The 20,217-nt window shown below is 39.6% G+C and overlaps 3 protein-coding genes across 3 annotated transcripts; 2 read left to right on the top strand and 1 right to left on the bottom strand.

The window, feature by feature from the left end:
- Nucleotides 1–160: 160 nt before the first annotated feature.
- On the top strand, nt 161–4,596 carry LOC132707662 (uncharacterized). Its single transcript, XM_060679584.1, has 15 exons — nt 161–513; nt 577–683; nt 737–1,083; nt 1,142–1,268; nt 1,317–1,487; nt 1,544–1,961; nt 2,021–2,177; nt 2,336–2,438; nt 2,632–2,839; nt 2,900–3,006; nt 3,067–3,413; nt 3,473–3,599; nt 3,650–3,820; nt 3,878–4,295; nt 4,359–4,596. The coding sequence occupies exons 1-15, from the start codon at nt 336–338 to the stop codon at nt 4,517–4,519; spliced, it is 3,147 nt and encodes a 1,048-aa protein (XP_060535567.1). The 5' UTR covers nt 161–335; the 3' UTR covers nt 4,520–4,596.
- A 7,218-nt stretch (nt 4,597–11,814) lies between these two features.
- LOC132707732 (uncharacterized) lies at nt 11,815–16,701 on the bottom strand. Its single transcript, XM_060679662.1, has 4 exons — nt 16,308–16,701; nt 14,501–14,856; nt 12,691–13,266; nt 11,815–12,400 (listed from the first exon to the last, which is right to left on the bottom strand). The coding sequence occupies exons 1-4, from the start codon at nt 16,529–16,531 to the stop codon at nt 12,288–12,290; spliced, it is 1,269 nt and encodes a 422-aa protein (XP_060535645.1). The 5' UTR covers nt 16,532–16,701; the 3' UTR covers nt 11,815–12,287.
- A 575-nt stretch (nt 16,702–17,276) lies between these two features.
- On the top strand, nt 17,277–18,197 carry LOC132707845 (uncharacterized). Its single transcript, XM_060679809.1, has 3 exons — nt 17,277–17,406; nt 17,782–18,022; nt 18,076–18,197. The coding sequence occupies exons 1-3, from the start codon at nt 17,401–17,403 to the stop codon at nt 18,195–18,197; spliced, it is 369 nt and encodes a 122-aa protein (XP_060535792.1). The 5' UTR covers nt 17,277–17,400.
- Nucleotides 18,198–20,217: the final 2,020 nt, after the last annotated feature.

Genomic DNA, 20,217 nt, shown 5'->3' with positions numbered 1-20,217 from the left:
AATTAGAGTTTTCGAACTTCTTCTGATAGCGTCGGATGTACTTTGCTCACGGTGTATTTTGTTGTAGAAGAAGATGTTTATAAACTTCTCAGTATTTATCTTTCCCATGTGTCAACGAACGCAAATGTCACCGATCTCCTTCAACAAAATTGCCCCTAGTCACGGTGACTATACCGATTTCCCTCAGCAAAACAAAAATGTTGAATCATATATAAATAATTGCGAATCTTATCAAATGGCTTCAGTTGAGTAAACCGATAAGACACTTTTAGTAAAAAGCTAAAATAAAACGTTTTGCTCAATTAGTGTAGCGGTTTAACCGTCTTGGAAGTACCATGTCTTATCTGGTGGCGTTGGCGGTGCTCGTGGTGACCGTGGTATTCTTCGGTCCGCGTTTTCTCGCCGCTTACAGGCGAAAACGCAAACTCGTAGAAATTGTAGATTACTACCCCGGAGAAAAGTGGTACCCGATCATCGGAACCGGTCTGAAGTTTATAACGACGAGCAGGGAAGGTAAGGGTACCAACTGCTTTTGATTAAATATCCTAATAAAAATTCCCGCGATTCGATTTCCAGATGCTTTCGACTACATGAGATCCAGACACAAGACGTACGGCCCGGTATTCAGAAGTTGGTTCCAAGGGGAACCTATTATACACATCTGCAAGGCGGATCACGCAGAAGTAAGACACCTATCGAGTTAGCTCGAACAGAGTTTATTCACAATTCCTTTCAGTTGTTCCTCAAAAGCAATGTAAATATAGACAAAGGCATGATCTACCGCTTTTACGAGCCATGGCTGGGCACGGGCTTATTGACCGGAGGAGGGAACAAGTGGAGGACGCACCGGAAGCTTATCACGCCCGCTTTCCACTTCAGCATCTTGGACAAGTTCGCCGAAACCTTCGCCGAACGCGCGGACGACTTGGTGCACATCCTGGAGGACAAGGTCGGCAAGGGGTATTTCGACATTAACCCCTACGTCACCAAGTGTGCGTTGGATATTATCGCGGAGACCTCCATGGGTAGGAAGGTAAACGCGATGAAGGATCCGAAATCAAAGTATCTGGATGCCATCGTCAGGTGGGTCACAGCATTAATATCTGGAGAGTTGCATGTATTGGTGTTGGTTTTCTTCCAGTTTATGCGAGATTTCCGCGAGAAGGTACACGAATCCTATTTGGGCGAACGATTTTCTTTTCAAGTTCACCAAACCTGGAAAGAGGTTCTATGACTCGGTCGACCACGTCGATGGCATCACACTTAAGGTAATTGTTGATTGTTAGAAAGATAATATAATTTATCGAGTGTTTCAGATCATTGAAGAGAAAAGGGACCAATTGAAGAAGACCAAAAGCACCATCAGAGTGGACGAGCTCGGTAGGAAGGAACGGCAGGCTTTCATTGATATTCTGCTCACCACAGAGAACCCAAAACGGTTCACTGATGCAGAAATCATAGAAGAAGTAAACAGCTTCATGTTCGCGGTAAGAGAAGCAAATAATCGTAGAGGACGGTAGGTCAAACGTCTCATAAATTCCAGGGTCAAGATACCAGCTCGATCACCACGGGTTTCACTCTGTTCGCGTTGGGCAACGAACCAGAGATCCAAGCTAAAGTCCACGAAGAACTGGACGCGATCTTCGAGGGGTCGGACCGCATCATCACGCCTCAGGACGTAGCGTCTATGGACTACCTGGATAGAGTGGTCAAAGAGGCAATGCGGTACTACTATTTTGTACCGGAAATCGGCAGGTGTCTATCCGAAGATCTCGTTTTGGATGGGCGTCGCATTCCCGCGGGTACCACCATCATCCTCGACCTCTACGAGCTGCACCACGACCCGGAGCACTTCCCGGAGCCTTTCAAATTCGATCCCGACCGATTCCTCCCCGAAGAAGTAGCCAAACGTCACGTCTACTCTTACGTCCCATTCAGCGCCGGTCCCAGGAATTGCGTAGGTTAGTCCGGTGGATTCGGGTAGGAAAATACGACGGTTCGAGTCAAAAAATCTTTTCAGGCCAGAAATTCGGATTACGCAACGCTAAAACGATGCTGGCGTCCGTCTTGAGAAAATTCAAGGTCAAGTCGCGTGACAGGCCGCAGGATTTGAAGTACTACATCGAGACGGTACTCCGGCCGCAGCAAGGTCTTCAAATCGAGCTGGAGCTGCGCAAGTGAAGCACCTGCGGGTTTTTCTTATTTTGCCGATTATTTAGGCAACCTTCTACGTTATACAAAATAAATTCTGTTTAATAAAAGTCGAGTTTAAGGAAACGCGTGAAATAAAGTCAGGCTGTCAGCCAAAAAAACAAAAGTCTCATCTTTTAATTAGAAATTATCTTATCTCTACATTAAAAGTAGTCGGCGGTTACGTGGCGACAAATAATTTTGTATTTTTGGCTGGGCCATTTTATCCTTGCCGTATGTGCTCTTTGGTGAGACAGTCGATAATAATCTGCTATTCATCCCCACGAGGCAATCGAGATATTCTTAATTGCCTTCATATATTACCACCAATCAGTAAAATGGAAACGTTAATTTTGCATGATATAAAATTGATATTACTTACCGATTTTTATCACCGCCGATATAAAAAACCGAAATTGTTGTCAACTTCTTCCCAGTTAGCATCGCGGTTTGAAAGTTTTCGGGAGTACCATGGACTATCTGGCGGCTTTGGCGGTACTCGTGGTGACGGTGGTTCTTTTTGGACCGCGTCTCTTCACTACGTACAGGCGCAGACGCAAAATCGCCGAAGCCATTGACTACTACCCCGGAGAAAGGTGGTACCCTATCGTCGGAACCGGTTTGAGGTTCATGACGATAAGCAGGGAGGGTGAGATTCAACATGGCACACTGATAAACAATATCTTTTATTCTATTCCAACCTCCGCAGATGCTTTCGACTATATGAGTTCCAGACACAAGAAGTACGGCCCGATATTCAGAAGTTGGTTCCAAGGGGAACCAGTTGTACACATCTGTAAACCGGAACACGCGGAAGTAACAAAACTTGCAACACACCCGCTTAGTTCGAGCAGACTTCATCCGAATCTGTTTTAGATATTACTAAAGAGCAACACGAACATCAGCAAAGGCTTGATCTATCGCTATTTCGAGCCTTGGCTGGGTACCGGCTTATTAACAGGAACCGGGAATAAGTGGAGGACGCACCGGAAGCTGATCACTCCCGCCTTCCACTTCAGCATCTTGGACAAGTTCGCGGAAACCTTTGCCGAAAGGGCCGACGACCTAGTGCACATACTGGAGGACAAAGTAGGCAAGGGGTACTTCGACATTTGCCTCGACCTCACCAAGTGCGCACTGGACATCATCACGGAAACCTCGATGGGGAAGAAGGTGTACGCGATGAAGGATCCGAACTCCAAGTACCTGGACGCCATCGTCAGGTGGTTTGGCACCCTATTATTTGCACTACCGTATCGTGACAGGTCCGTTTTTGTTGTAGCTTGTGCGTGATCGGCTCCAGAAGGTACACGAACCCGATTTGGGCCAATGATTTCATTTTCAAGTTGACCGAAGCGGGAAAGAGGTTTTTCGGGTGCATCGAGTACGTGGATTCGGTGACCTTAAAGGTAAACGTCGAGATGTTGAAAAGTTAAAGGTAATTTTCCGAGTATTCTAGATCATTGAAGAGAAGAGGGCGCAACTGGAAAACATTACGAGCACCGTCCGAGTGGACGAGCTCGGGAGGAAAGAACGGCAGGCTTTCATCGACGTCCTGCTCGCCTCGCAGGACCAAAACCGGTTCACCGACGAGGAGATCGTCGAAGAAGTAAACACCTTCATGTTCACGGTTAGAGCAACAAACTGAAAACTGTGCCACTTGGTCCAAATATTCGCCAAATTGCAGGGTCACGGTAGCAGCTCGACCACCACAGCCTTCACTCTATTCGCATTGGGTAACGAACCACAAATCCAAGCCAGAGTCCACCAAGAACTGGACGCCATCTTCCATGGGTCGGACCGCGTCATCACGCCTCAGGACGTCGCGTCTATGGACTATCTGGATAGAGTGGTGAAAGAGGCGATGCGGTACTACTATTTCGTACCGGAAATCGCCAGAAGACTATCGGAAGACATCGAGTTGGACGGGCATCGCATTCCCGCGGGTACCACCGTAATCATCGACCTCTACCAACTGCATCATGACCCGGATCACTTTCCGGACCCTTTCAAATTCGATCCGGATCGGTTCCTGCCCGAGGAAGTAGCCAAACGTCATCCTTACGCCTATATCCCGTTTAGTGCCGGTCCCAGGAACTGTATAGGTTTGTCCGGCGGATTCGGATCAGGAAATCCGGCGGGCGGCTTTTGAAATCCACGTTTTCCAGGTCAGAAATTCGGATTGCGTAACTCTAAGACCATGCTGGCGTCCATCCTGAGGAAATTCGCGGTTACGTCGCGCGACAAGCCGCAAGAGTTGAAGTACTACATCCAGGCGGTGCTCAGGTCTCAGGACGGTCTCCAAATCGCACTGGAGCCGCGCAAATGAGCTGCCGCGCGTTTCTCTTCAGTGTTTACAAATATATATTGTCTAGTAGTAAGTCGCATCGCAAAATACAATTTTTAGCTTGGATAAGATACTAGTTTTCCTAAATAGTTCTAAGCCGGCAGCGTAAAATCTTTTGTTGCGTGGAAACAAAGCGAACGACTGTTGATAATGCTATCAGAAAAAATATTCAGGTCAATCGCTTAATGGGTCAAATAGCTTGGTCATATAATAAAAATATTTGACGATAAGGATAATGCGTGCGGAAAAATTGTTGATGACACGCGCCGCCAAAACCCGAAGGACGAATGACGTCAATGGTTCCGAAGGAGACCGCGCCCATCATGGAATATCTAGTGCAATCGTGGACTACGAGCACCGACGTTTTCTTAAGCATAGATAAGTCATGTGCATCCTGCGAGTACACGGTGGTCCTATACCATAAATACAACAATGAGGAAAAAAAGTTAAATATAAAAACTGTTTTACCCTAAGTATATATTTTATTTCCACCATTTTTATGTATACAAGGCGTTCCGTTGTGCCAGTAACCAACTGTATTTTTTTAAATCGAGTGCTATGAATATTTTTCAAAATTCAAATTATTCGTTTTTTTTTTCAAAGAAACTTCCACGGGCTACTGTGATACTTTTTACGAAGCTTCTGGTTCAGTTTCAGTCATGCTCTGAAGAAGCTGGCGAAACGTCAGCAATTTCGACTCAGCAAAAACCGACGCAGGAGGAATCCAGAAGCTTCGTAAACAGTAGTCTAATTATTCGGTTTTGACCTATCTATGGCGCAAATATATTGTACAGAATGGTGGCAAATAACCATCAAATTTTTTTTATTTAATTAAAAAAACTCATTTTTCGAATTTAGCATTCTTGTTAGGTTTGGGATTTAATTCTTTATCATTTCATATATACAGGTTGTCTTATTATTAAGGACGCGATTTTTAGGTCCATTTTAAAAAGAAATCTTCATATTACGTCTTAACTTTTGTGATACAGGGTGGTAAAGTTTTAAACAATACATTTTTTTTATATCTGTAATAGATATTTTAATGAATATTTGCACACATATACCAAGAGACATTATTTAGTATGAGAGACTTTTTTTAAAATACATCAGTGCCGGGCATACGGAATTTCACCTGTCTATTTTCGCAAGCATTGGTGGTACGCACTGATTTCTCTCAAAATAAAAACATGCCTTCAATCTACAATCATTTGTAAACGAATTTCATTTCTTAATTTTTTTCAATTCTATGTACGGAATTCGCTTAAAAAATAAAATGAGTAATGAGTAATTTTTCTGTACGGTAAAGAGAATTTTCTTTAAAGGTCACTTTTAAAATAGTCGGTCGGATCAAGCATGTAGAAAGTGTTCGTCAAACGTCGGAATACCACCGAAAACATCCGATCGCTTCCTATCCGTGACTAAAGTACCGAAAAAGCTCGAAGTGGCTCTCGCCACAATATTAAAAGGTAAATAGCTTCTTATTTAATACATAGCAAGTCTAGTAGGTGTAACTATTATTATATATATATATATATATATATATATATATATATATATATATATATATATATATATATATATATATATATATATATTTAGGCCATAGGTAGGTCAAAGCATTATATAATAATCACTTCCAGTTTTCTCAAACACTATGTACTTACTATATACTTAGGATCAAACACTTTTTGTATTTAATTGTTTTTCCCGTATCGTATTTAACGAAATATATTGATATAAGGGATAGGAACATTTTAAATGAACCACCCTGTACGTCGAACCAAGGTCGCGTTCCCTCTGTAGCCTTATCTGGCTATACATTCCGTAATTTTATCTATTAGTTCGTACTTGATGTGTAACTGTAAGTACCAATACCTACGCACTTGGCTAGAGTTTTTAATGACCGCGAGAGAGAGAGAGAGAGAGAGAGAGAGAGAGAGAGAGAGAGAGAGAGAGAGAGAGAGAGAGAGAGAGAGAGAGAGAGAGAGAGAGAGAGAGAGAGTCAGGAAATCGATAGCTAAACAGTTGTCGGAAACATAGACAGACAGATGCCAAGACAGACACCAAGAATGTTAGTAAATATATTTCAGCGCATTTAAATAATAAAAAAGAATAACTCTCTTCTTTATTTTAATTCAATGTGTAATTCTACCCTTCCTTGTGTTAATTGTTTTGTGAACCACTGTTTCCGTGTGTGTGAGTCGTTTTATATACATTTTATTTTGGTTAGTTTTTTAGTTTTTAGTTAGTTATAAAACAAGCCCTTTTCCAATTAACAAAAACTAATGAGGAAAAAACAAAATTCTAGATACCACTTTGACTCTAACTGTCTAGCTAAGATTTATCCTATGTTGTATGTTGTTTGTTAAATATAATTTTTAGATTATTTTATTCGGAGGACAGTCACATTGGACCGAAACGTCAAACAAAAAACATAGTACTCTAATTTTGCCAGAATCGCCCCGTATTGATTTGTATTTTGCTCGAGGTGTATGTTGTTGGCTTATGAGATAGCGAAACTCGTCGCCCAGGCGGCAGACGAAAAGTGAAAGTCACTGCGACCGTACCAAAAATGAAAACTTATTATTATTATTTGCTTAGTCACGCAAACGATCTCTATGTGCAAAAATCTAACAAGCATTACCTTGATTGCAGAATTTTCCATAATTAACTGGCCTACAAATATTTTGTAATTAAAGAGGTTTCTTATACTAAGGGGTAGACTGATATTGCAAAAAGATTGCCTTAAACAGAATCCCAAATCCTCAAAAATTGTTACTTTTGTTTTAAGTAGATAAGAACTTAATGAAATTTGAAAAAGTCATTGTCACAATCCGTTAAAAATTAGTTTCTATTAAGTCTGTAAACAGCCACGTCTCTACGTGTTTAGTGATATTCAAAACAATTAAAATAAAGTTTTTTGTGGGTGCCGGCGGGCGGACCGCCTGCATGGATGGTTCAAAATAACATAATATCTAAAAACTATAGAAATAAGAGAGAGACGCACAGATGTAAAGAATGTGGTGAATTGGCGTCTTCTGAGATAAAAGTTATGCAGTTAAAAGAACGAAAACCTCAATTTTTTTGCCCAAAATGCTCAAAGCACGAAACATTTGAATTGCTCCATAATTTGCTTGAGGCTAAGAATCAACTTATGCAAAGTGGGGATTAAATTATTAATCTCCTTAAGGATGATTAAAGAAAAAGTCAGTCAAATTACTCAGGTGCAACCTACCCACGCAAACATAACCGCTAAAGAGATAACCAGCAGATATAAGTATCGGTGTCAACAAAAATTAGAACAACTGCATCCGGAAAGATGTAGATCAAAGGAAGACATGGAAAAGCTGAAGAAAAGTGTCCAGGAAAATCTTCAGAACTGCGAAGTAGAGGAAGTTAAGCTAAGGCCCCCGCGGATAAAAATATTAAATTACACTGGAAATCTAAATGCTGATCAGATTGAACATCCTATAAAAAAACAGACAAAGTTTATAGATAAAGAGGATACGCTGAAAGTGAACTATATAAAAAGGACAGAAAACAGAGGGTCCATAATCTTTCTAGAGTGTTCTCCGAATTGGTTAGTTAGTTATCATAAGAGTAGTCAATGCACAAAGAATATGAAACATGCGCAAACTGTGGTGGTAGTCGCGCAAAGATTAAAAAGTGTGTCAATTGTGTTGAAGCAAGATTGACTAAGGTTGTAAAAATGGCTAGTGTAAAAGAAGCAGAGTTGTTGAACATCATCATTTAGTCAGAATAATAGAAATGATGGAGTGCTTGTGTTTATAAAGTCAACACACAAGCTGGAAACATCCAACATTGTAGCAAGTAGAATAAGCTTAGAAATTAATAAAATAAAACATGGAATTAATGCTTCGTACAGATCGCCACAGGGTTCTATTCGCTTGTTTGTTGATGATTTGAAAAATTACATCGTAAGTAGGATGGATGGGGATGTCGACATTCTTGTGGGCGACACTAATATTGATTTGCTGAATTAATGACAGTTTGGAGTTCGACTTTGACCTTGTGAAACATATTCACAGTTTAAAGTCCGCTGATGTTCAAGTGGGTTAGTGTGCAGACCATCCCATAAAACTATAGCCCATTAAAAATAGACTTAACCAACGCTTTATAGATAGATATTAAGAGTTTTACATTCATAAAATTTGTACACAAGTTTTTCAGCCTAAACAACCAAGCTATTAAATTTTTGTCAAATATGACAACCAAGAATTTAATGTTATTCACCTCATAAATCTTTGCATTATTGTTTAAAATCCAATAAAATGCCACACTCTGGGAAAACTCCATTTAATTAAAAGCCATTAATAAAATACAAAATCCTGGTTACAAGCCACGACGCCATTGTTGATTTTTTTCTACAGTAAGACCCTGAGATGGCGCCACTAATATTATCACGGAACATAATATATATTACATTTTTCCCCTTAAGAGTTATAAATCTAATTTTTTAACAGGTTTGACGACACCGCCAGACCTAGTTCTAGTTAACTCATTTTTGATAGTATTGCGCCTAGGTTCGGGGATTGGACTTACAGTTTTGCGCATTTGTCAACTTCATTGGCGCACTAACAGATACTCTGACCTGTGTCAAGTTCAGATTCTATTAAAATAGACTTCATTTCTATTTAATCTACACTTTAGTTTTTAGTGGACGTTTTCGCAAAGTTCAGGTTTTAGAAGATCCGCCGAATTAGGCAGCTTGGTCTTACAAATTCGATTCATCATTGGTTGAGAGGGCGAATATTAAAGTAAAGCTTCAAATATATCTTTTCCTTCTTTACAACTTTTTTTTACAAGCAAACACGCCATTATTGATTTTTGCTACAGTACGACTGAGATGGCGCCACTAATATTATCACAGAACATAATATATAATACAATCTAAAACCCTGTTCCTGGTAATTGAAAAGTCTAGCCCATCCTTTATCATTTCAGTATCTCACTCTGCTTTAGATTTAACTTCCTGTCAAGTATTATCAGTAAAAACCAAAACTGTATCATCAGCGTATGATATAATTAGGCCTTGTATTTTATTTCCTAGTAACGAATTAATACATATAATAGTAGCGGGCCTAGGACAGCATCCTGAAGAATGCCCAGGTGAATTGTATTCTACTCTAACCTGCTGTGTTCTGTCTGCTGCAGAAGACCTCTTAATCATTAGACCTTTTTTAAAATTTAGTATCACAATTAGAGCATTTGACGCTATCACCAAAGAAGAGTAAATCTACCTACTAACATTCAAAGTGAAAAATATTTCCAAAATATGCCTGGATATCATTAATCAAACGTGATCCATTTAATTTTCTCAAAGCTAGTTCTTTGTATTTAAGGAAATTTTTAGATTATATAGATCAACATTGGAATTTCAAATAAAACATCATGAATTTTGTTGCGTTTTTGGATTTGGTGGTAAAACAAAAGTAACTTTTGTCAGACCGACCTATTTGATTTCCTCACTGTTTAGGGAATATTTAAGGTTATGTGACGTGTTGTCAAAAAATCAGCATAACATACCTGGTGTTTTTTAACTCTATGAACGCGTATAAAACATGTTTTATACTTATATATATCGCAATTGTGGAATCCTTTTGTCGTTTTCCTCATGTATATCGATAAAACTCAAAGGAACAAGGAGGCATTGCACGTGACAATTAAATTAAAATCGTCACAGGTCGTGAGAGGCAACTACTGCTGACGTCACACGTAAGTAAAGTTTACCCGTCTTCAAAATCTCAAGTAACCTCAAACCTAACCTCAAGCAGAAGTCTATCGTATTTACTTACCTTAAAATTATCTTACCACACACACACACGTAACTTATTCACTACATTAACACGATTGCTTTCGAAAAATCGTCTCTGGGCCGCGCAAGTTCCTCGCAAGTAGCGCGAATCACCTTTTTATTTCCAAAAGAAGCAGCTTCGCGGGGACCACTATAGAACTTTCGCAAAACCGATGTAATTTTGTTGTGCACGCACCCTGTATAAAGGTCTTTCACATGTCGTCGAACTTCAAAGTTACGGCAAACTTTGGTGAATATTTAAATTTGTACTGGTAATTGCCATTTAAAATTATATTTTTTCAAATATCTCGAGGACCTTGTATGATAGACAACTGAAACTCTCTTTCGACACAGTTTACGATACTGCTCAAACCAAATTATCACATCTTTAATAGTTTTTCATTTATCGCATATAATCTACCCACAAAAACGGAAAATTTTAGGGTCTTTCAGATTTTTTACCAATAAACGACACACCCTGTATATAATTCAAACAATGTTCGTAACAAATGTTTCCGAGAAAACGATTTTTTTCTGGAAGTCAAAATATATCAAAAAATGTTTTCCAAAATTTTAAAAAAATACTTTTCCGAGATTTGCGTAAATCCTTTTTTAGCAGATGAAATGCGGGTGTGGACTTATGCCAAATCTGAAGTCGATAGCTGCAAATTTAAGATACCTGTTAATTTTGAATATAGCAATTAATATCTTGAAAACCCTTTACAACAGGTGAAAACCTTAAATACAATAGTTTTAACTGTTTATGTGGGCTACAGCGTCATGTAAAAGAAACTGACACTCGAAGTACAGTCTTTCAGTTATAACCGATAATAAGGGGACCCGTTTTTCAGTTTTTTGAATTTGCAACGCACCCGGTACATTTTTGAAAAACTTTTATAGCTGCTTCAAGAATTTTTTGGTCTCGTAAATGATTTTTGAAAAATGTTTTTTGTAGACCCCTGCACACGCGATTTTTAATTTTTTTAGAATACTTCCCGACTCCCCAGCCCCCCCATTACCAAAAGGTTCCGTCACGGGGAAAAGCTGCATATATGTGCCAAATATGAAGTTGATTGCTTCAAATTTCAGACACTTCTCGTGTTTCATAGCAATGTCCAAAAAACAGTCGAAAATCGCTAAAAAAAGATTGATATATAAGCTTATAAGCTTACGTGGGGACAAATTTTAATTTTGTAGCTCCAACGGTTCGAAAGTAATTCAGGAAAAACCAAAAGACGAGAACGGAGAACGGACAAACTGAATTTTTTTTTTTACGGTGATCATTTCTGTACCAACGGCGATCCCATATGACCTACTGTTACCGAGATATAAAATTTTTATACGAGCGTCGATACTTTCGAAAAATTCGATTTCATCGATTTTCGAAAGTAACAAGAAATGGACATGACAGTACTTGATGGTCATTGTTTCTACGTTTTTTTTTTTTTAATTTGTTTCTTCGGAACAGGCCAACGAAACGATCGTACTTACGTATATAAAAAAAATGAGTATATTGAACATTGCACAGTTGACATTAAAACTAAAAACAAAGCGTTACTACGGCAAGAAGAAAGCTACGCGTGAGTATATAAGGCGGTTCACCTTTTACCGCAACCCTTAGGCCGGTACCCAAGCGGAAAAACGAGATTTTCTTTTTTATTTTTTCTTTAGAGACACTTTTCGTCGCGGAGTTCGAAATATCACAGCTAAATTTCAAACGTTTCATTTTCCTTCTGACTAGACTTTTGGAACCGAAAAAAAAAATTGCCGAAACGAATTAAGTACACGAAAAACAAAAATATCACACGTCATAATACTTCCCAGAACGGTTAAATAAATAAAAAAACAGGAACTGGAGTGCGACCGACCGATGAGAAGAGCGAGCGAGAGAGACAGAAGAGTGAGAGAGAGGGGAGGACGGGCGTGACCGACGTCTTAGTTTTCCTCGTAGCGGTGCTTGTCCTCGTTCTTCCACGAGCTGACCTGGATGTGGGGCGGAGGCAGGAAGCTGCGCAACGACTGGATCAGCTGGATCGTGTCCATGAGAGCTGCGCATACATAACAAAAATCGTGGTCGTACTATATTTATCCAAAAGCGGGATCGTTATGTTCGAGCGGAGGAGAAAGGGGGTCAGATAAGATCAAAGCTTCTAGAATCAGCGTCCGAAAGCCTCAGCTTGGGGCTCTCCAGGACTCACCTCGGCGTATCATCATTATGGGGGAACGGAAAGTAGTTCAAATGTACCAAAGAAGATTTTGGGTACATAGGACTAGGAAATAGGCCAAATGTACCGACAGGAATTGGCGGGAGCGCGGGAAGTAGTTCAATAACACTCACTTTTCTGCAGAGCCTCCGATTGCTTGCCATACGGTTTGCACATGGCGGGTCGCACGTACGTCTTCATGCGCTGCATATTCTTCATGACCTCGCCGAACGCGCGGACGATCTTCTCCTGCCCGCCTTCGGTGATGCGTTTCTCGTCGCCGGAGGCGGCGCCCGCGTTGGGGGACGCCCACGCGCCGTTGTGGAGCGCCAGCAGGTCCTTGTTCGCCGCCCCGAACCCCTCGAAGTTTTCCAGGTTGGCTCGCAGGAAGTCGGTGAGCTTGTGGTCCATCAGCGGCAGCTCGAAGTGCTGCTGCTTGGGAGGCGGTTGCTGCTGCTGCTGCGGCGGCGGCGGCGGCGGAGGCGGCTGCTGGTGTTGCTGGTGCTGCAGCTGCAACTGCTGTTGGTGGCGCTGCTTCTCCAGGTTCGCGTTCAGCTTGTCGAGGTTCTGCTGAGCCAGCACCCTGCTCTGCTGTTGGATCAGGGCGGCCGCGATCTCCTGCTGGGTGGGAGGGGCGACCGACTTCGGCCGCTCCATCAGCTGCGGATTCGGTTGTTTCGGATCCAGGCCGGCGACTTGGTTTGCCAAATCTGCGGGTTCAACGATCTGACTGAGACTCCAGCAGTAAATTTGGCAAATATTGAATTAAGATCAAGACCTTCCAAAAGGTCTAATAAGTAATAAGCAGAGATTGTGAATGATACCATTTGATCAAAATCGCCTTAGGCCAAAACTTCAAGTAATGTTGTGAAATGGACAACTATACAGGGTCCTAAAGGTGCAGGCATAAATTCAAAAATTGAAACCTGATGCACAACACCTTCCAAAAGGTTTAACAAGTAAAAAAACAGAACTCAATATTGATACTATTTGTTCCAAATGGCCTTAGATCAAAATTTTAAATGATACTATGAATCGGAAAAACATACATTCATATAAGGTCGAATAAGTCAAAAAGTGTAAAGTATGGTATATCGGGTAAATTGTTATATTTAAATTTATCTGTAATTGAGATGACTGTTCACAGGGATCTTCAAATTTTGATTTGATTATTTTCTCGGCAATATAAAATAAAAACGAAGTGATGGCTCCAAAAATTTGGGAGTTTCGGTTGACACTAAGCTTGCGTTCGCTAACCATATCAATCAAACTTATAACAGTGTGTTGAAAGTGTTAGGATTCATATTTCGGATTGCTAGTGAGTTTAGAAGCGAAGAGGCCACGGTAGATCTAAGCCGGTGTATGGAGTATATATTACTCAATTAGAAAAAGTTTAAAGGAAATTTTTTAAATATATATAATATAATATATTATTAATATAATTATTATCCCAAATCGACGTTTTTACTATGTTGTTAATTGAGACGATTCCGGTACATATTTGGAATTTTCATTTGACCCGGTAACTATACTTAGCAAATTAATGGTCTTGTGATTGGAAAATTTATTTCGATATGGTCACAAATCATTTGTCCCATGAATTTTATGCGACTTTCCACCACCACTAGTGGCTTTCCACTGCCACGAGCACGTCAAAACAATAAAAATGATCTCCTACATTACAAAACTGGTGCAAAAATGCTGGAAAACATTTGCCGTCGAAAACGGGTCAAAATTCCGAGCAACTATTAAGACTTGTACACTTGTTCTGCAAATAATTTTAAACGGTCTAAAAAACTCTCCAGAACTACTTAATCGCTATATATTTTAAATTTGCCAAAACGAGTGGCCAAAATTACATTGGGACATTACTTTCATAGGTTATGTTGTCTATGGTGACCAAATACAAAAAAAGCAAAAGAAAAAGAGCTCCAAAACGCTTACGGTTGCGAACGTCAGCGCTGGGGGGCCTGTCGGTCATGTAACTCGGCGCGAGATGCTGCAGAGTCTTCTGCGTCAGCTCGATTTGATTCTTGTAGTACCTGCACGCGGGATTGGGACAATTCTGCACCACCTCCACGATAAACTCCTTCTCCATGCCGAAATTTTCGCGGCCGATCGTGTAGGACTCCACTACCGCCCTGACGGTCGCCTCCACGCCCAGGTGTAACCCGTGCGGCCCGTTCATGTGCTTCAGCATGACCGCGTTCGCGAAATGCTCGAACGGGAGCACGATCTTGCCGTTTTCACGCAAAATCAGACGTCCTTGTGAATCCAGCGTTACCCTCGACGCCATCATCCTAAAAACAGGCACCACCGACGTCCAACTTAAAGAGACCAGATAAGCCGCTGTTGTGATGAGTAGTGTCGCGAATGGAGCGAAAATAATGTTAGAATATAATATAATAATATTAAAATATTCATAATTATATCATACATAGTTCGAATAAAAAAATACGTCACACTTTGAGAGAAGAGTACATAGGTTGGCCAGTGACCAACAAGAAGAGTCAACCATATGAGCGAATGATCCTGGCAGTGTGCCCAATAAATTTCGTGAAACGAATAATTGAAATAAATTCAAAGGTATCGTGTCCAACTGTATTAATGAAACGCATCGTTGAATTGAATTCAAAGGTATAAAAGTTTTCATAACGGTTTTAATTAAGTGATTCTTGTTTTCTAAAAGCTTTAGGAAGATTTGTGACCGAAGTGTCAAAAATCTTCCCGGAGTGTTCTGCGTAGATTTACCCACTTCAAAAGATACGAAGAGTTCTTTCAAAACTAGGAATAAGGCCCGCTTGCCATTAGTCTTTATAATAGCACCATGAAGTTCAAAAAAGGGAATTTCTTACAAAACCATATCCCTATTGTTAAAAGAGAATTATCTGTAATTTTTGGGTTATATTTAACAACCCATTAGCTAGACACTTTTAAGGTACATGTTTAGAAGATATTCAGTTGAAATCTCACAACGTTATTTAGTTATTAAGCAGCTAATTTAGCCCTTAACTAGATTAAAATTATTAAGTAAGATTCACAGTTCCAGAAGGGGTTAAATGTTTGACACTAGGACATTGTTGCCACGTTGTACTCTGTCTTTCGTGAATTTTTAAATATTAGTATAAATATATATATGAGCAACACCAACAGAATTACAGAGTCTAGCTAAAACTAACCAAGTACTTGCTTATTTCTACACAATTAAAATGCAGAAAGCCAACAGCAACCACTGTCAAACATTTAATGCCTTCCAAATGCAGACCCATGCACTGTTGGGGAGCTCGGCCAGCCTCAATCATTTGTGGGAATGGCAAAACTTCCAGAATAATATTATCGTCAAAAACGTCACGACAAACAAGGAAATTTACCTCTTGCCCTTAACCAACAGTCTAGGCTTTCCAAGGTTTTACTATTTGGAACTTGCCGATGGAGTTCCTGCATAATGATTACCATAAATTACATGCATATCTGCCATGTCTTCAAAAGTGTAATTTTCCATCACAAAAACCACGACATGTCAAACCCCCGTGAAGAACCGATTTGTTTTCCAAGGCACCAAGGATAATTTTTGCCAAAAATTGATCAACGAACTTTGTTCAGCGACAAGCAACAAAAATGTTTACATTTTTTTTCCACAACAAGGTAACTTAATGAGCATCTCAAGAGACCAAAAAACATTGTCAAATTTCAACAGAATCTCCGTCTATTATTGGCACTCACTGTATGTAGGGCGCACTAGGTTACTCACTGCAAATAGGCGGCGCTGGGCAGCACCGATGACTCCTTCAGCTCGTTGAAACACTGCAGCAGCTCCATCGACGGGTTCCAGCTCTTGTTCTGCAGGTAGAGCTGCAGCAGCATGTAGAGCTTCTCGGTGACGTAGCCGGGGAAGCCGATGCCCGAGCCCGCGGGCATCTCGTTCTGCTGGAGCCCCTTGATCAGCACGTTCTTCATCGTCTCCGCAAAATCCATCGCTTAACACGGAGGCCTCATCGCTTCCTGGTTTTGTTTACGAGCCACGTCCGGTCACACGAGTCCCGGTTAATTACACCGCAGCGGACGCCGCGAGAGAAAATCGTTAACGTTTTTATAATGTACCGATTCGAGATCGACGAACTGCGAATCTCAACCTGATTCGAATGCGCGAGGTCACCGTCTAACCGGTCGACGTTCGAGTTTGGAATTTCGCGATACCGCGCATGAGCGCTACCCTTTGTTTGCCTTAAAGTACGTCAGACGTCCATCGGGCGATAGATGGCACCCTACAGCGTACTGCGAAAATGTTAGACCACCCCCTATGCTCAGCAGAAGGCTGTGTGAAAACTGTTCCAAGTTTGGTTTCCGGCAGACAGATGACGCTGTCAATGCTTAACGTAAACTATCTGGAATATAATTTAAATACAAAGGAAAACGAACATGTACAATGTTTTTTTTTTAAAACTTATTCGGCTTGATGAGATAAAAAATAATTCGCTATCGATGGACGAAGATTTTGTTGACGCAAAGGAGACGCCGCGCCTTTAAGGAATATTTGTGCCCGCCAGTATTTCGCTAATTATCGAGAAGGCTGGAGTTAAATCCTCGTAAATTAGAGGAGAAATCGAGGCCCCTGGGAGACGCCCGTATTTTACGATTTTAATTAAAATAGCGCGGTAGGCGTCTTAAAGTCGCCTTTAAAAAAACGATTCAGGAAGCGACATTTTCGGGCGCCCACCGAATAAGATCAAGTTTGATACGCGGCGGGGATAAATATCAAACCGCGGGCGTATATAATAGCAATTTTCGTCCAGGTAGGCGCCATAAGTGGTTATTGTCGCGTGCGTACCCTAAAATTGACCATTATGACGGTGAGTTAGTGCTTTTGGGCGGGTTAAATCCGTTTCGGCCGCATTTTGCGCTCTTCCCGGTATATATGGGACGAAACGTGCGTCTCGACGGCCTGCGTTATCGAATTTCCTTTCGTTTGATACCCGACACGGTACATCTAGGGTTTCCCGTGACACTGCTGTTGTCAAATTTCTGTTTTGTGGGGTAACTCCGCTATGAAAAATTGTGTAATTTGATAATGGGCGTAGTACCTGATGAGTTCAAACTTCGTTATCTAAAAAACATTTAAATAGTCACCTATTCTTTCTTTGTTCAGATAAGTCAGTTAAAAATAACTATTTTTTTTTGGTTTCAAAGGTTTTTTTAAAAGTACGATAACGTCAAGTCGTTTTCAGCGAGTCCTGACGCTCCTGCTGACGTACGCACTAGCATGGGTCCACGGAGGTCACCTTTCCGGCTTGCCCGTTACCGATATTAAGACCGGGTTTTTCTACAGCACCGTGGAGGAACCCTTGGTGCTGTCTTACCCTCAGCTGATAGCTGGTGCGTCTTACTACCAACAGCTAGTGCTGGTTCCTCAGCAGCTACCGGCCGGGTTGGGGATACCTGCAGCTCCCCAGCCCGCTGCTCATCCGGGTAAGGATTAATCAACTTTTCGGACAGCAAAGCACGACGTGCAGGTGTTTCAGGCGAGGCGCCCTCGGCGACGATCCCCCAGGCGCCTGGTGCGCCTCAGACGACGCCGCCGCCGAGCCCGGAGGTTGGGACTTCGGCGGACAGCGACACCGTCGCCGTCGAGGCCGCCCAATAACATAATAAATAAATAGCTTTTGAATAAAAAATGTCTTAGAAACGTTTCAAATTTTTTATGTTTAACATAACACAAAAAAAGCTCTATTTTAATACACATTGTTTTACACAGTCAAATTAAAAAAAATCGATAAGCTTTTTTGCTCTCGCCTTCTATAGTATAATAAGGCCAATTTAAAAAAAAAAGAAAAACTTTTGCCATTATGAATGGTTATGAAAACAAAAAAATACATGATCTGATCTGCTATGGTTTTTACTCGTCCCGTTGTTATGACATTGTCAAATTTGGAAAAAAATACGTAATAATTTTTCTCTATTACACTGTCAAATTTTGAAAAAACAAGTCCCACAACAAAAAAAACATGCTTTCATCTTCTATTGTTTTCGTTAGCGTATTTATATTATTTTGAAAAAAATGCTTGATAAACTATTGACATTTCTAGCACAAAAAATCTCTACTCTTGCATGGGTTTTAAACACAATGTTTTACATGGTCAAATTTTGAAAAAAAAGTCCTATATATTTTTGTGTTCTTTTCTTTTGTGGTATCTACAATAAGGTCAAATTTGAAAAAAAAGTATGATGTCTTAGTCTGTACTAACCAAAACAAAAAAAAAGCTTTTTTCTTGAATGATCAAAAAGAGAGTATGATTAACAAAAAAAATACTTCCATCTTCTGCATTCGACCTGCATTTATAATATTGTCCAATTTTGAAAAAAATGTTCTTCAAAGAAGCTCTTTTCTTTCATCGTTTTTATACAGAGTGTGTTACATGTTCAAATTTTGAAAAAAGAAGTTCAATAAACTTTTGTAATTTTAGATGTTTACCAGAACAACAAAAAATATATAATCTGTTTCTTCATGGTATCTTCAGTTTGGTCCAATTTTGAAAAAAGAAAGTACGATAAACTTTGGCATATTTGGTGGTTTACAAAACAAAAAAACGCGCTTTCATTTTTTATGGCTTTTATTCGCCTTGTAATTACAATATTGTCCAATTTTGATAAAACATTTTTATTGTTTAATATGAAACCAAAAATTTCTGTTCTTCCAAAAATGTTCTACATTTTTGTGCTCTCTTTTTCTATGGTATCTACAATAAGGTCAGTTTTGACAAAAAAGTCTGAGTCTGTACTATCAAAAAAAAAAAATTCTTTTGTGAATGGTATCTACAGTACGGTCAAATTAAACAAAACGAAAGTATGATAAACTTTTGCCATTATTAATGGTTATATTGCTTTTATATTTGGTTTTCATTCGTCCTGTAGTTATAATATTGTCAGATTTTGTAAAAAATGTCTGATGGGTTTTCTCTATTCTTCCATTGTACATAATGTTTTACACTGTCAAATTTTCCAATACAATCCAAAAAAATGTTCACTAAAACGAAAAAAAAAACTCTTTTCCTTTATGGTATCTACAGTATGGTTAAATTTTGATAAAAGCAAGTATGATAATCTAATGTCATTTTTGATGGTAAACAAAACAAAAAACATGCTTCCATCTGCTATGGTGTTATAATATTCATAAAAATGTTTGGTAACATTTTGAAATTTTTTATATTTAACATAACACAAAGAACATCTATTCTTTTATGGCTTTTATACAAAGTGTTTTACATGGTAAAATATTAAGAAAATGTTCTATACATTTTTGTGTTCTGTGGTATTTACAATAAAGCCCATTTTGAAAAAAAAGGCATATTTCATGTTTAAATCTCTTCCGTCATGGTATATACATTTCCGTCAAATTTTGAAATAAGAAAGTATGATAAACTTTTGTCATTTTTGATGGTTAACAAAAAAATCACATGCTTTCATTTTCTGTCGTTTTTATTCGCCCTGTCCAATTTTTAAAAAATGTTTTATAAACTTTTGACATTTTCAATATTTACAGTGTTTTGCATTGTCAAATTTTGAAGAAACAAGTCCAACAATGTTTTCTTATTTTCGATGTTTACCAAAACAAAAAAAACTGTTTTGTTTTGTTAACAAAAAAAAGTGCTTTCATCTTCTATGGT

This window comes from Cylas formicarius, unplaced genomic scaffold, assembly GCF_029955315.1.
Source record: "Cylas formicarius isolate icCylForm1 unplaced genomic scaffold, icCylForm1.1 PGA_scaffold_9__14_contigs__length_23061073, whole genome shotgun sequence".
NCBI lineage: Eukaryota > Metazoa > Arthropoda > Insecta > Coleoptera > Brentidae > Cylas > Cylas formicarius.
The sequence above is the reverse complement of the archived record's forward strand: the minus strand, read 5'-3'. Positions and strand labels throughout refer to the sequence as shown.